This window comes from Symsagittifera roscoffensis, chromosome 3 (genome assembly GCF_963678635.1).
Source record: "Symsagittifera roscoffensis chromosome 3, txSymRosc1.1, whole genome shotgun sequence".
Classification (NCBI taxonomy): Eukaryota; Metazoa; Xenacoelomorpha; order Acoela; family Convolutidae; genus Symsagittifera; species Symsagittifera roscoffensis.
Genome location: NC_087064.1, coordinates 15,402,620 through 15,419,291, shown reverse-complemented (window position 1 = coordinate 15,419,291; position 16,672 = coordinate 15,402,620). Strand labels below are relative to the sequence as shown.

At 40.1% G+C, this 16,672-nt stretch overlaps 3 protein-coding genes across 4 annotated transcripts in view; all 3 read right to left on the bottom strand.

The window, feature by feature from the left end:
• The window catches only part of LOC134842397 (integrator complex subunit 11-like), a 546,173-nt gene that overhangs the window by 13,450 nt on the left and 516,051 nt on the right, over positions 1 to 16,672 (bottom strand). The window lies entirely within an intron of this gene.
• Positions 1 to 16,672, bottom strand: part of LOC134842399 (ubiquitin carboxyl-terminal hydrolase isozyme L5-like) — a 445,222-nt gene that overhangs the window by 25,992 nt on the left and 402,558 nt on the right. The window lies entirely within an intron of this gene.
• On the bottom strand, positions 325 to 6,098 carry LOC134841588 (aminoacyl tRNA synthase complex-interacting multifunctional protein 1-like). The gene is made up of 2 exons (XM_063857619.1): positions 5,983 to 6,098; positions 325 to 739 (listed from the first exon to the last, which is right to left on the bottom strand). Exons 1-2 carry the CDS (start codon positions 6,096 to 6,098, stop codon positions 325 to 327), a joined length of 531 nt encoding a protein of 176 aa, XP_063713689.1.

Below are 16,672 nucleotides of genomic sequence, written 5' to 3'. Positions count from 1 at the left end.
GACAAATATGGGCCATTTTTGCAGCCTGCTTTGAGTTATGCAGTGTTTTTGGGGCCGATGTTGCCGATGTGACCGATGATAAAGTTTGTTAAAAAATATCATTGTTACCGAGTTATTTTACCGATAAAATGCTCGAATTAAATTGTTTGAAATTCGATATTTTCACAATCCGTGGAGATTGAGGCGCACATTTTGGCGCCCACAGAGGGATATTTTTTGATCTCTCATTCTTTGCCCTCCCTTTTTTCCTTCGTTTAACTTGGCAGATACGAAACTCATCTTTTCGAAACCTACACACGACCAAGGCGACACAAGGGTCCCGATTCAGCATTCCAACACGAGGGACCGAAGAGCACGAAGTCGACACAAGGGACACGATATCAATACTGGGTCCCCTGGAAGTGCATTGGGAGGTGCTGGCACTGGCTCTGTTCCGTTCTCATTCACTGCACACAGCAGCATTCCCTGCGGTTCGATGCCTCGCATTTTCACTGGTTTCAGATTGCATACAAACACGGCCAGAAGAATTTGTAGCTGTTCGATCGAGACTCTTCCTACAAGTCCACTCACAATTGTCGTCCTCCTCTCTCCCTCTTCACCTTCAGCTCCACTTGGTCCGAAGTCCACAGTCTCCACGAAGAGCGAGTCTGCATCCGGGTGCTGTTTGACGTCCACTATCTTGCCCACTCTCAACAACAAGTCAACTGCAGACGTTTTGTGTAAGTTAGAGTAGTGATTGCTGAACAATCCCTCTGCGACTGACCGAAGGCTTGACAACCCGAAACCGGTGACCCCTCAATCTCCAAAACCATCAAAAACTGTAAGACTTGTCTAGTTTTTAAAAAAAATTTTTGTGCAATAAAATTACATACGATGTCTTATTTTGTATCCCAACTCAAAGCAAGCTACAAGGGGTAATTTTTCCCAAAAAAACAAATTTTTGGGTAATTGTGAACGGATTGAAAAGCCAAAAAAACGGATTATAGATAAGAGGTACTAGACTAGTTTTTTGGATTGGTTAATGACTCGAACCTGCTGACCAAAATTTTCCGAAAAATTTTGGGAAAAAAGTAAAAAATTGCCAAAATTCCTCAAAACGTCCCCATAATTCTGCGAAACTGTGCTGTAACATGACACCAACCTTATGGTAAGTGGTCTGGTAGCGACATATCAGGCAAATTAAGTTGAGTTTTTTCATCCTCAGGTTTTTTCCGCGTGTGTTGTTGGAACTTAACCAATTTGCCTGATCCCCACCCACCATTGGTGAAACTGAAAGCCAGTTCGCTTCAAGTAAATCTAAGCCGTTTCAGCCCGTCCGATTATTGACTTCGTTGCGCGACACTAACGTTAAGTGGCCAGGTACGGTGATATTAAGTGAGTTAAGTTGAATTCTTTCATCCTCAGGTTTACTCCGTGTGCGTTGTTGGAGTTCAACCGACCTACTTAATTTCCCACCCCGTTGGTACTTAAGCGTAACGTAGCCGTCGCATAGGTCTCTTAAGTATATGGTATTCAATCTAGGAGCTAGCTCTCTTGACAACGCGCCCCGTATACTATCCGCGCCGTCTCAAAAGCGCGTGAAAGAGACTTGTTTCACTAAGCCCGGTTTAAGCTTTAACATTAACGCCAGGTAAAAGTATTTTGTGGATTTACTTGAGTGAAAATAAAGTATTTTCTGAGAGTTGTTTATTTCTGAAATTATCAAGCATGGAAGTTAAGTTTCAGAAGAAAATTAAGAAGTTGTTTGAGAAACGTAGCAATCTCGAAAACGAACTTTATAAATGCCATGAAATAATTTTAGAATACATAGAGAGTCAGAATCGTTGCTCAAAAATTGATACCTATATTGAAATATGTAGGAACTACATAGAACAAGCGGTCGAGGTAAAAAGGAGTTGATTGATATGGCTGCAAAAAGTGCCAACCCCGACGAATTGAGACCGGCACAGGATATGTGGCTTCATAAGTTGACTCAAAGCAACAATAAAGTTTTGCAGGAAGCTATCACATATAAAAAAGTTTTGAGGCAGTAACAGAGCCGGACAAAATAGATAGCAGCTCAAAAGTTTCTCATCATTCTGAAAAAAGTGGAAAACCCCAGTCGCATAAAACAGATACCCGCTCTAAGTTGTCTCATCGAAGCAGCCGACATCAGCAATCGGATTCTCAGAAATCTAGTTATACCGCCGCTCCGTCGAAAACACTTTCTGAGAAAAAGCGCGATTAAGTGATTTTAAAGAAACAACAAGAGGAACTTGAGAGGCAGGCAAAGGGATCATTAAGACTGAAAGAACAACAAAGCAGATTAGAGTTGGAAGAATTGGCTGAAGAACACCGGAAAAAACTGGCAGAAATTGAGTTGAAAGGGCTTGAGTTAGAAGATGAGTTGTCGGAAATCAGCGAGAATGCTGAAGAAAGTGGTTTAACTCGAATCTCTCCACAACTAACAATAGACGAAAAGGATCGTACGCGTCACTGGGTTGAATTTGTCGACCACAATCAGCCTGATGCTGTTGTAGTTCCAATCAAGTGTAGCACATTCGTTCAACAGCTCCTGAGGCAAGTTATCCTGCATCAACAAATTACTTGGTCTCATCAAGTATTACAGGAGTTAATAGTGGCCAGGCAGCTTCTAGTGATCCGGGATTGTATTACAGTAACCACATTCACGGACAACAACTTAATTTGTCGAATTTGGTCCGATCGCAGGTTTCCGTTAACAATCCAGTAGGGTTACAGCAGGTCATTCAACCTGTTTCTAATAATTTGCTTCAGCAAACTTTTCTGCCCACTCATCCGGCGCTAGGCAATCCAAACACAGGTTCAGTAGTCCCGGTATCTTCTGAAAACTATTTTGCTCCACCAACATCTGCAGAAGTTCCTTCTGGTGTAGCACCGTTCGTTCCTGCATCAACAGCAATTAATCAGGTTTCTTTAAGTCATCAAACTACAGGATCAGTAGTAGCTGGCCACCAAGCACCTGTAATCCCATCACAGCAACATATGGGTGTTCCCGTTAGTAGTTATAACTTTTCAAGTGACCACTATAATCCTTATAGTATTTTGTGGCGACCAGCTGTTGCTGCCCCTTTAATGTCAACTCAACAGCACTACGTTCCTTCGACAACTGTTTTTTCCGCAGTAACTCCGATTGTTCCTCAGAATAATTTTCTTCCTTATACAAGTGGAGGGACTGTGTTCTTTGCACAGCCTGAAAATTCTTCACATGCTAACCAACCGTTCGTTCCTGATTGTCACGGTAATTCTTCGAGTTACACAGCGCCAACTCCCGGTAATTCACCTGGTGCAGACGTCGAGCGTCCACTTTCCACACGAGAGTTGGTTAATATACTCATGCACAGCCGAAAAGACCATCTCCCTGAGTGGAAGCTGACCCAGTTCGATGGCAACCCACTTAATTGGCATGAGTGGTTTGGGTAGTTCATATCAACGGTCGATTTAGCCTTACTCAGTGACGATGAAAAACTTACCTATCTGAAAACGCTCGTAGTGGGTAAAGCAAAATCCGCAATCGCTGAGTATAGCTATAGCGGAGTACTATATAAAGACGCATTAGCAACTCTTCAAAGAAAGTTCGGGCAGCCGCATGCTGTAGTAGGGGCTCATCTAGATAAATTGAGTAATTTTCCGCCGCTGAAAATGCATAACTCGGAAAATGTTATTGGCTTTTCCTCTACAATTTCTGGACTTGTTGCCGTATTCTAGTCTCTATCTTTTAACGATGACCTGAAAAGTGTTAACTTACTGAATCAGGCAGTGAGTAAGCTTCCGCCAAACCTTAAGACGCCAGTGGCATCAACCAACTCTGCTAGATTTCAACGAATGGCTTAAAGAAAAGGCGGAGGGTCATGAGAGGCAAAAAAAGTTTTTAATTCTAAGGTTAAGTCTGAAGAACCAGTGAAGCAAAAGGTAGGTACGAAAGTGTTAGCTAGTAATGTAAAGGTGAGTGATAAGACTATAACGAAAAACCAAAATTCCCTACATGTTTTGTATGTAAAGGTCAACACGCTCTTTGAAATTGCGCCGTATTCAAAGAGAAAAACGCTACGCAGCGAGCGAAACATGTAGCTGAACAAAAACTTTGCTTTGCGTGTTTACAGAGCAATCACAGTTTTCGTAATTGTAGCAAGGCCAGAAAGTGCCCCAAGCCAGATTGTGAAAGCACGCACAACGTGCTCTTACATGGAGCGGAGAAAATTTTTCCTCCTAAGGATACTAAAAGTTCCCCGGCGTCAGGTAACGCAAACACTAAACGCGTATCGACTAACGCTGCCGTCGGCGATATTCATAGCCAGGAGTCAACTAAAGGCCTCCTGCCAGTTGCATCACTCGCCGTCTCTTCGGACGCGAAGATTACTAATGCCCTAGCTCTTTGCGATAGTGCTTCCATGCACTCATGGGTATCCGCCGATCTCGTAAAACGTCTCCATTTGGTTGGAACTCCCGTTAACCTCACCATAAATGGATTCAATTCCACGAGCGTGATGAAAACTCATCAAATAAGTTTTCAAGTTTCCGCCGAAACGAATAATGGTGAATTTTCGTTTTCTTTTCGAGCTTATGTTAAGGATCATATTCGTATTGGATCGGATAGCATAAGCATTCCTGAATTACAGGAAAATTACCCGCAGTTGGCTCCGATCAAACCTATACATTAGAAGTCTGAGGACGTCGAAATAATTATTGGACAGGATTTCTACCATGCAATAAGACCCGTTGAGTACCTTCTGGGGGAGGACTCCATTTCACCGTGCGCCGTACGCCTTCCGATAGGTTGGGTTTTAAGTGGTCCGTTACCGCCGTCCTTTAAGTCAAACTCGTCTTGCTTTGAGTGTGTTGTCGAAGACACATCTCTTGCAGACCAAATTAAAACTTGGTATGAGTTGGAGTCACATGGAGCCTTCAAGCAGGTAGATGCCCGTTCCGCCGCCGACAAACGCGCTTTATCCGTTTTGAAAAATGACACCTTTCACGATGGTGAGAGGTACATTGTACCAATGCTTTGGAACGATAAGGAAAATAGTTTACCGAATAACTATTTTTCCTCCTTAGCTCAATTAAAGTCTTTGGAAAAGAGGCTAGATAAGGATCCGTCGCTCCGTGAAAAATACACCGAGACAATTAGAGAAGATATACAAAAAGGATATGTCATAACCGTTAAGGCACACGATCCGAAATCACGAGCCGATCGTGAGTGGTATCTCCCGCATCACCCGGTGTTGAACCCGAATAAACCCGGTAAGGTGCGCCGAGTCCTCAATGGGGCATCGAAGTGTCATTGCGCTTCCTTGAACAAATCTCTGTTGGTTGGCCCGGATCTCCTTCAAAACCTCATTTTTGTACTTTTAAGATTCCGTCAGCATAAATACGCCGTTTCAGCTGACATTGAAGGGATGTTTTTACAGGTTGGAGTCCGTGAAGAAAATCAACCTTCTCTTCGTTTTTTGTGGCGGGAGGACCCCACAACAATCATGAATGATTATCTGGATTCTTTTCAAAACAGGGATGACGCCCTGAAATTAGGTAGGGATTTAATCTCGTTGCTTAAACTAGGTGGGTTTCGTCTGACAAAATTTGTCAGCAACGTGCCCGACGTAACAACCGCTCTTGATCCGGACAACCGTGAGTCCAATTCCTCTGTTAAAAATATTTGTGCGAGTCCAGACCAGTCGCATGTTCTCGGTCTTAAGTGGGATCACGTAAAAGATACCTTAGTTGTTAGTAGAGGGGTTGATCGTCCACTAGAGAAAGCAATCACTCAGCGTACCGTGTTGAGTTTTGTTTCCTCTGTTTTTGATCCAATTGGGTTAGTGGCTCCGTATACCGTGAAGGCTCGCCTTCTATTAAAAGATTTCTGGCGAATCAGTGGTCAAAAATGGGACGATGATCTGCCAGAGGAAATCAAAAAGCAATTCCTTGAGTGGCACTCAGGTCTTCATTTGTTAGGTTCTCTGACAATACCTCGCAGCTATTTCACTGAACCTTTCGACCGAATAGAACTTCACATGTTCGGTGATAGTTCGCAGGATGTTTTCTGTGCCGTCGCTTTCCTTCGTGCGCGACTTGCTAGCTCCCATCAGACCGAATTAGCCTTTGTGTTTGGAAAAGCCCGCGTCGCGCCTATGAAAGCGCTTGCTATTCCAAAGTTGAAGCTTCAAGCGGCTCTTCTTGCAACCCGCTTAAAAGAAGAAATTTTGAAAGGTCCCACTGTTCTTCAGTGGCTTCACTCTTGTTGTAAACTAGCCGTTTTTGTTGTTAATCGCACTGGTGAGATTCTGGAGTCTACCACCACTGATCAGTGGCATCACATACTTAGCGGTGATAACCCAGCTGATACCGGTACACGGGGGATTTCTTCGGAAGCCCTCAAGGAAAGCAGCTGGGTTAATGGCCCTAGTATACTGAGAACAACTGATTGGCCGTTCAAGCCCGATACAAGAGTTATTGATAAAATAAGACTCAAAGGACCATCATGTGATATCGACATTTGTCTGGAAAATTCGTCAAATTTCGTCGTCGATCTTTTGACAGAAAAAAATCTTCCCTTCGGAAAATGGGAGAGATTCAATTCAATTGTAAAATACAAACGCGCAGTAGCATTTTTGTTAAGATGGCTGCCATCCCATAAACATTTTCGGTTGAGTGAATTAGAAATTACAGACCCATGTGAAATGGATATTGCTGAACAGAAGCTCATTTACCTGTCCAAGGGTGAAACAATCCCTAGTGAGCTAAAACTACTAAGATCCGGTAAAGTTATCACGAAGAAGAGTCGGATCGCCAAGTATTCGCCGTTCATTGGACCAGCTGGCATCCTTCGCTCGACTGGGCGCATCAGCCGCTTGGTTAACTCCGATTTCGATAGCAAGCATCAGATTATGCTTGATGCACGTCACGCGGTTGTTCGGTTATTGGTTAAACACTTGCACGTTAGGAATTTCCATCAAAGCTTGGATTATATGCGTGCGGTGGTTAATTTGAAATAAGTTGTGTTAAATTTGCGATGGTTGCTGCGAAACATTGAAAATACTTGCGTTGTGTGCCGAAAACGCAAAGCGCAAACCGTAACTCATATGATGGCTGATCTGCCCATTGAAAGGCTGGGTTACCAGCAATCTCCTTTCTCTAACACAGCTGTCGACTGCTTTGGACCGTTCCTGGTTCCAATCCGGAGAAGTACGGAAAAAAGGTGGTGTTTTTTGTTCACCTGTCTCACCACTAGAGAGGTGCACATTGAAGTGGTCCCCTCGCTCGACACAAGCTCTTGTGTGATGGGCGTGGAGAGGTTTATTGCACGTCGCGGTACTCCGACGACCATCATGTCCGACAACGGAACGAACTTTGTTGGCGCTCAGAAAGAGCTCTTAGCTTGCGTTGAGAGTTGGAACAAGCTCGCACCCGCTGTTTTTCTTCAGAAAGGGATCAAGTGGAAATTCAATCCACCCAGCGCACCGCACCATGTTGGCTCCTGGGAGCGATTAGTTCGGAGTGTCAAGCGCGTTTTGTATGACATTCTAGGCAACAGGAGAGTAACTGAGGAGGTTCTAGGAACCACGCTGTGCCTTGTTGAGCAATCACTTAACGCTAGACCAATAACAGCCGTTAGTTCCGATCCGCTAGATCTAGAGGCGTTGACCCCGAATCATTTCATCCTTGGTCAACTCGCAGCGAGTTTTCCGTCGCTAGGTTTCGAAGAAAACTTCGACCATAAGAAGCGGTTCGCCAGAGCGCAATCATACGCTAACGCAATATTGACACGGTGGATGCGGGAATACGTTCCTTTCCTCAATAGGAGGGCAAAGTGGCACAACCAGTCAGATGTTAAGTTGAAAGCCGGCGACTTGGTTTGGGTCATAGAGCCTGACACTCCACGTGGACATTATCCACTCGCACGTATTCTAAGACTGCACTATGGCAAGTACGGATGCGCGAGATCCGCCGACATAAAAACCGTTACGAGCGAACTGACCCACCCGACCGTAAAGCTCGCTCCCGTTCTTCCTTGTTTAGGGGTGGAGGATGTTGCAGCGCAAATATAAACGCAAACGTGCGAGAGCGCAAATACAAACGTGTGAGAATATAAACGCAAACGTGTGAGAGTATAAAATTGAACCAAAATGTAAATGCATATAGGGACAGTAGCCAAGCGTATACATGGTGCGTCCCGGCGGGTTTGGCGCCGGTTCGAATCCCGCCTAGGTCATTTCCTTTCTAGCACTCAAATATGCCCCGAACTTGATGGGATGCTCCGTAACCAGGTTCGATCCCCCCAAAACCTATTTTAACCGTCTTTTCGCCCTAATTTTGTTCAACCTTGATTAAGGCTGACCTTTAAAAAAAAACAATTTGTCTCAAGGACAAATACTGGCCATTTTTGCAGCTTGCTTTGAGTTATGCAGTGTTTTTGTGGCCGATGTTGCCGATGTGACCGATGATAAAGTTTGTTAAAAAATATCATTGTTACCGAGTTATTTTACCGATAAAATGCTCGAAATAAATTGTTTGAAATTCGATATTTTCACAATCTGTGAAGATTGAGGCGCACATTTTGACGCTACCTGCTTCAGGCGCTACCTGCTTCAGGCATGGAGATTGAGGCGCTACCTGCTTGAAGGCTCCATATGCCTACCATTATACCAAGTCGGCGAGTCATTATCTTGAGACCTGAGATAATGATTTAAGGGTCCCAAAACTTGAGTCCTGGGACAGTGATTTAAGGCTCTCAACACTTGAGACCTGAGATAATGATTTAAGGGTCCCAACACTTGAGACCTGGGATAATGATTTAAGGGTCCCAAAACTTGAATCCTGCGATAGTGATTTAAGGGTTCCAACACTTGAGTCTTGGGATAGTGATTTCAGGGTCCCAACACTTGAGACCTGGGATAATGATTTAAGGGTCCCAAAACTTGAGTCCTGGGATAGTGATTTGAGGGTCCCAACAGTTGAGACCTGGGATAATGATTTAAGGGTCCCAATTTGCCGAATTAGGTCAGTATTTTGGATTCATTTTTTGAGATTCAGTAAATGGAATTTTGTGTTTGAGATTCAGTATTTGGTAGCGTGCGTTCAAAACATGATGATAGTATTTAGGATGAGATGACAGAGTGAAATCATGGGTTAGCTATTCAAATCTTTCTGAATAGCTAACTCGCCATTGATAAACAAAATTAGAGCTCTGAATGTCTTATTTTCAAGGAACTGTCCCGTCTCATGTAACCGTTGGATCTTGCTCAAAGTTTTTCAGAGTTTTTTTTATGGGCAGATGATGAGATCTATTATCAAAAAAAAAATTCATTATCAAAACAAATTTTTTTTCGCTAAAACCTAATTACTAGAATGTTTTTTGGGTATCTTCGACAGGATTTGAGATCGAAGTTGGGCGTTTGCCAGGCATTGAGATCGAACGTTTGGCATTCCAAATGGTAGCTGATCAAAGTAGTTTTTAAAAGATATATTTTTAAACGCTACAACACATGCACATACGTAAACGGAATCCGCAAACAAAATGCGGATTCCACTTACAATTTGCGGATTCCGCAACAGCTCAATTTAACTATACGCATGCTTCATTATTTGTTGGGGGATTCCACAATCTGTTCTGGATTCCGCAAATTTGGTTGCGGGTACCGCAAGTTCGCATATTTTTGAAGAATTGTACAGTGTTTTAGGTAATGTTTGTGGAACCCAAAACAGCTAAAAAGAAAACTTTAAACGCTACTACACATGCATATATGTACGCGGAATCCGCAAGCAATATGCAAACTCCACTTACAATTTCCGGGTTCCACTTACAATTTGCGGATTCCACTTACAAATTGCGGATTCCTTTTACAGTTTGCGGATTCCGTGTCTTAGGTGTTTGTTTGTGGAATCCAAAAAAGCCAAGAAGATCAAAAAAATGTAGCAATGTTGCGGATTCCGCAACAAATCTGATTCGGGCCGGTTGCTGAATCCGCTTACAATGCACAGAATGCACAGTTTGGACTGGTAATGATAGTTTAGCTTAGAAGCTTAGAATTTGCAGGAAAATAATTAATTGAAAAACCAAATTATCATCCTTCAACAGAGAAAACGCAGAACAGAAAGCTGAAACATCAATTGATAGTCTCAATTGAATAAGAAAATGCAATGAAACCATTTTATTAAATTCAGAATTGACGTTCGGTTTATGAAAAAAATTCATTTACAACCGCAAGATTTGGGATTGACTCACTTTTCTCACAAAATATATTTTGACACAATATATGTTTCCAACGCAAGATATTTTGACACAAAATTAACTTGCAAACCACCCAAGTCATGCCTTCATTTTTGCTCAACTGCTTTGTTTTATTTTATGTAGGCTGAGTTATAGTAGGTTTGACTGTAAAACACTTTCAACGTTCTCGTTTAAATAAGACATAGTAACCATTAAGAATTTAGTTGTTTTTCGTTCAGTTTATGATAGGACTGATACCTTTGCAAAATTTAAAAACTAAGTCTACCGCATAATTACAAAGAAAAAATTTTAGTTTTAACTATTTTTCTACTTCTTCTTTTTAATTTCAAAAAATAGGAAAAGTAGTATTAAAAATTAGGAGAGTTTTTGAAATTTATGCTTCAAAAAAATATTTTTAAAAATTGTTCTGCATATTCGTATTTTTTTTGCAAATGGAGATGTTTAGCAATTTGATAACCGATCACATCCATTGCATAAATATTTTTTCTCGATCAGTTGTGAGTTCTATACAAAATCTACCTAGCAAAATTATCATTGTTTTTCAGCTTTGCCATGAAATTTTTGGACATTATTCTAGTTCTGTTTTCGTGCCAAAAATGGAATTCGAATGTTTTAACAAGTTGCAGTGCAGTTTCCGTTGGATTTAAGAGGAACAGAAATTTTAGGGTTTGGAGAGTTTTACACGAGTTCTGGAGGTGGTACTGGGATAGTGGATTAAAGGTCCCAACACTTGAGTCCTGGGATAATGATTTAAGAATACCAAAACTTGAGTCCTGGGATAGTGATTTAAGGGTCACAACACTTGAGACCTGAGATAATGATTTAAGGGTCCCAACACTTGAGACCTGGGATAATGATTTTAGGGTCCCAAAACTTGAGTCCTGGGACAGTGATTTAATGGTCTCAACACTTGAGACCTGAGATAATGATTTAAGGGTCCCAACACTTGAGACCTGGGATAATGATTTAAGGGTCCCAAAACATGAGTCCTGGGATAGCGATTTAAGGGTCCCAACACTTGAGTCCTGGGATAGTGATTTGAGGGTCCCAACACTTCAGTCCTGGCATAGTGATTACGAATCCCAAAACTTGATCCTGGAATAGTGATTTGAGGGTCCCAACAGTTGAGACCTGGGATAATGATTTAATGGTCCCAATTTGCCGAATTAGGTCAGTATTTTGGATTCATTTTTTGAGATTCAGTAAATGGAATTTTGTGTTTGAGATTCAGTATTTGGTAGCGTGCGTTCAAATCATGATGATAGTATTTAGGATGAGATGACAGAGTGAAATCATGGGTTAGCTATTCAAAACTTTCTGAATAGCTAACTCGCCATTGATAAACAAAATTAGAGCTCTGAATGTCTTATTTTCAAGGAACTCTCCCGTCTCAAGTAACTGTTGGATCTTGCTCAAAGTTTTTCAGAGTTTTTTTTATGGGCAGATGAAGAGATCTATTATCAAAAGAAAAAATTTCATTATCTAAACAAAGTTTTTTTTTGCTAAAACCTAATTACTAGAATGTTTTTTGGGTGTGTTCGACAGGATTTAAGATCGAAGTTGGGTGTTTGCCAGGAATTGAGATCAAACGTTTGGCATTCCAAATGGTAGCTGATCAAAAAAGTTTTAAAAGATATATTTTTAAACGCTACAACACATGCATATACGTAAACGGAATCCGCAAACAAAATGCGGATTCCAATTACAATTTGCGGATTCCGCAACAGCTCAATTTAACTATACCGATGCTTCATTATTTGTTGGGGGATTCCACAAACTGTTCTGAATTCCGCAAATTTGGTTGGGGGTACCGCAAGTTCGCATATTTTCGAAGAATTGTACAGTGTTTTAGGTAATGTTTGTGGAACCCAAAACAGCTAAAAAGAAAATTTTAAACGCAACTACACATGCATATATGTACGCGGAATCCGCAAGCAAAATGCGAACTCCACTTACAATTTCCGAATTCCACTTACAATTTGCGGATTCCACTTACAAAATGCGGATTCCTTTTACAGTTTGCGGATTGGGTGTCTTAGGTGTTTGTTTGTGGAATCCAAAAAAGCCAAGAAGATCAAAAAAATGTAGCAATGTTGCAGATTCCGCAACAAATCTGATTCGGGCCGGTTGCTGAATCCGCTTACAATGCACAGAATGCTCAGTTTGGCCTGGTAATGATAGTTTAGCTTAGAAGCTTAGAGTTTTGCAGGAAAATAATTAATTGAAAAACCAAATTATCATCCTTCAACAGAGAGACGCAGAACAGAAAGCTGAAACATCAATTGATAGTCTCAATTGAATAAGAAAATGCAATGAAACCATTTTGTTAAATTCAAAATTGACGTTCGGTTTATGAAAAATATTTATTTACAACCGCAAGATTTGGGATTAACTCACTTTTCCCACAAAAAATATTTTGACACAATATATGTTTCCAACGCAAGATATTTTGACACAAAATTATTTTGCAAACCACCCAACTCATGCCTTCATTTTTGCTCAACTGCTTTGTTTTATTTTATGTAGGCTGAGTTATAGTAGGTTTGACTGTAAAACACTTTCAACGTTCTCGTTTAAATAAGACATAGTAACCATTAAGAATTTAGTTGTTTGGGAAAATGATTGTTTTTCTAATTTTTTGTTTAGTTTATGATAGGACTGATACATTTGCAAAATTTAATAATTAAGTCTACCGCATAATTACAAAGAAAAAAATTTAGTTTTAACTATTTTTCTAAATTTTCTTTTTAATTTCAAAAAATAGGAAAAGTAGTATTAATAATTAGGAGAGTTTTTTAAATTTATGCATCAAAAATTATTTTTAAAAATTGTTCTGCATATTCGTATTTTTTGCAAATGGAGATGTTTAGCAATTTGATAACCGATCACATCGATTGCATAAAAACTTTTTCTCGATCAGTTGTGAATTCTATAAAAAATCAACCTAGCAAAATTATCATTGTTTTTCAGCTTTGCCATGAAATTTTTGGACATTATTCTAGTTCTGTTTTCGTGCCAAAAATCGAATTCGAATGTTTTAACAAGTTGCAGTGCAGTTTCCGTTGGATTTAAGAGGAAAGGAAATTTTAGGGTTTGGAGAGTTTTACACGAGTTCTGGAGGTGGTACTGGGATAGTGGATTAAAGGTCCCAACACTTGAGTCCTGGGATAATGATTTAAGAATACCAAAACTTGAGACCTGGGATAGTGATTTAAGGGTCACAACACTTGAGACCTGAGATAATGATTTAAGGGTCCGAACACTTGAGACCTGGGATAATGATTAAACGGTCCCAAAACTTGAGTCCTGGAACAGTGATTTAATGGTCTCAACACTTGAGACCTGAGATAATGATTTAAGGGTCCCAACACTTGAGACCTGGGATAATGATTTAAGGGTCCCAAAACATGAGTCCTGGGATAGCGATTTAAGGGTCCCAACACTTCAGTCCTGGGATAGGGATTAAGAATCCCAAAACTTGATCCTGGAATAGTGATTTAAGGGTCCCGACACTTCAGACCTGGGATAATGATTTAAGGGTCCCAAAACTTGAGACCTGGGATAATGATTTAAGGGTCCCAAAACTTGAGTCCTGGGATAGTGATTTAAGAATCCCAAAACTTGATCCTGGGATACTGATTTAAGGGTCCCAACACTTGAGACCTAGGATAATGATTTAAGGGTTCCAAAACTTGAGACCTGGGATAATGATTTAAGGGTCCCAAAATTTGAGTCCTGGGATAGTGGTTTAAGGGTTCCAACACTTGAGTCCTGGGATAGTGCTTTCAGGGTCCCAACCCTTGAGTCTTGGGATAGTGATTTTAGAATCCCAAAACTTGAGTCTTGGGATAGTGATTTAAGGGTCCCAACACTTGAGACCTGGGATGATGATTTGAGGGTCCCAATTTGCCGATTTAGGTCAGTATTTTGGATTCTTTATTTGAGATTCAGTAATTGAAATTTTGTGTTTGAGATTCAGTATTTGGTAGCGTGAGTTCAAATCATGATGACAGTATTTAGGATGAAATGACAGAGTGAAATCATGGGTTAGCTATTCAAATCTTTCTGAACAGCTAACTCGCCATTGATAAACAAAATTAGAGCTCTGAATGTCTTATTTTCAAGGAACTGTCCCGTCTCATGTACTGTTGGATCTTGCTCAAAGCTTGTCAGAGTTTTTTTTATGGGCAGATGAAGAGATCTCCTATCAAAAGAAAAAATTTCATTATCTAAACAAAGTTTTTTTTTGCTAAAACCTAATTACTAGAATGTTTTTTGGGTATGTTCGACAGGATTTAAGATCGAAGTTGGGTGTTTGCCAGGAATTGAGATCAAACGTTTGGCATTCCAAATGGTAGCTGATCAAAGTAGTTTTTAAAAGATATTTTTTTAAACGCTACAACATATGCATATACGTAATCGGAATCCGCAAACAAAATGCGGATTCCACTTACAATTTGCGGATTCCGCTTACAATTTGCGCATTCCACTTACAAATTGCGGATTCCGCAACAGCTCAATTTAACTATACACATGCTTTATTATTTGTTGGGGGATTCCACAAACTGTTCTGGATTCCGCAAATTTGAAATTTGGTTGCGGGTACCGCAAGTTCGCATATTACTGGGGCGATTTGAGCGGTACAATGATTCAGGTGTCTGCATATTTGTATTTTTTTGCAAATGGAGATGTTTAGCAATTTGATAACCGATGACATCGATTGCATAAATACTTTTTCTCGATCAGTTGTGAATTCTATACAAAATCTACCTTGCAAAATTATCATTGTTTTTCAGCTTTGCCATGAAATTTTTGGACATTATTCTAGTTCTGTTTTCGTGCCAAAAATCGAATCGAATGTTTCAACAAGTTGCAGTGCAGTTTCCGTTGGATTTAAGAGGAAAGGAAATTTTAGGGTTTGGAGATTTTTACACGAGTTCTGGAGGTGGTACTGGGATAGTGGATTGGAATTTTGTGTTTGAGATTCAGTATTTGGTAGCGTGAGTTCAAATCATGATGACAGTATTTAGGATGAGATGACAGAGTGAAATCATGGGTTAGCTATTCAAATTTTTCTGAATGGCTAACTCCCCATTGATAAACAAAATTAGAGCTCTGAATGTCTTATTTTCAAGGAACTGTCCCGTCTCATGTAACTGTTGGATCTTGCTCAAAGCTTGTCAGAGTTTTTTTATGGGCAGATGAAGAGATCTATTATCAAAAAAAATTTCTTTATCAAAACAAAGTTTTTTTTTGCTAAAACCTAATTACAAGAATGACTATGTTCGACCTAATTACTATGTTCGACAGGATTTAAGATCGAAGTTGGTTGTTTGCCAGGAACTGAGATCGAACGTTTGGCATTCCAAATGGTAGCTGATCAAAGTAGTTTTTAAAAGACAATTTTTTAAGCGCTACAACACATGCACATACGTAAACGGAATCCGCAAACAAAATGCGGATTCCACTTACAATTTGCGGATTCCGCAACATCTCAATTTTACTATACACATGCTTCATTATTTGTTGGGGGATTCCACAAACTGTTCTGGATTCCGCAAATTTGGTTGCGGGTACCGCAAGTTCGCATATTTTTGAAGAAATGTACAGTGTTTTAGGTTATGTTTGTGGAACCCAAAACAGCTAAAAAGAAAATTTTAAACGCTACTACACATGCGTATATGTACGCGCAATCCGCAAGCAAAATGCGAACTCCACTTACAATTTTCGGATTCCACTTACAATTTGCGAATTCCACTTACAAATTGCGGATTCCTTTTTATAGTTTGCGGATTCCGTGTCTTAGGTGTTTGTTTGTGGAATCCAAAAAAGCCAAGAAGATCAAAAAAATGTAGCAATGTTGCGGATTCCGCAACAAATCTGATTCGGGCCGGTTGCTGAATCCGCTTACAATGCACAGGATGCACATTTTGGCCTGGTAATGATAGTTTAGCTTAGAAGCTTAGAGTTTTGCAGGAAAATAATAATTGAAAAACCAAATTATAATCCTTCAACGGAGAAAACGAAGAACAGAAAGCTGAAACATCAATTGATAGTCTCAATTGAATAAGAAAATGCAATGAAACCATTTTGTTAAATTCACAACTGACGTTCGGTTTATGAAAAAAAAATTATTTAGAACCGCAAGATTTGGGATTGACTCACTTTTCCCACAAAATATATTTTGACACAAAATATGTTTCCAACGCAAGATATTTTGACACAAAATTAACTTGCAAACCACCCAACTCATGCATTCATTTTTGCTCAACTGCTTTGTTTTATTTTATGTAGGCTGAGTTATAGTAGGTTTGACTGTAAAACACTTTCAACGTTCTCGTTTAAATAAGACATAGTAACCATTAAGAATTTAGTTGTTTGGGAAATTGATTGTTTTTCTAATTTTTTGTTCAGTTTATGATAGGACTG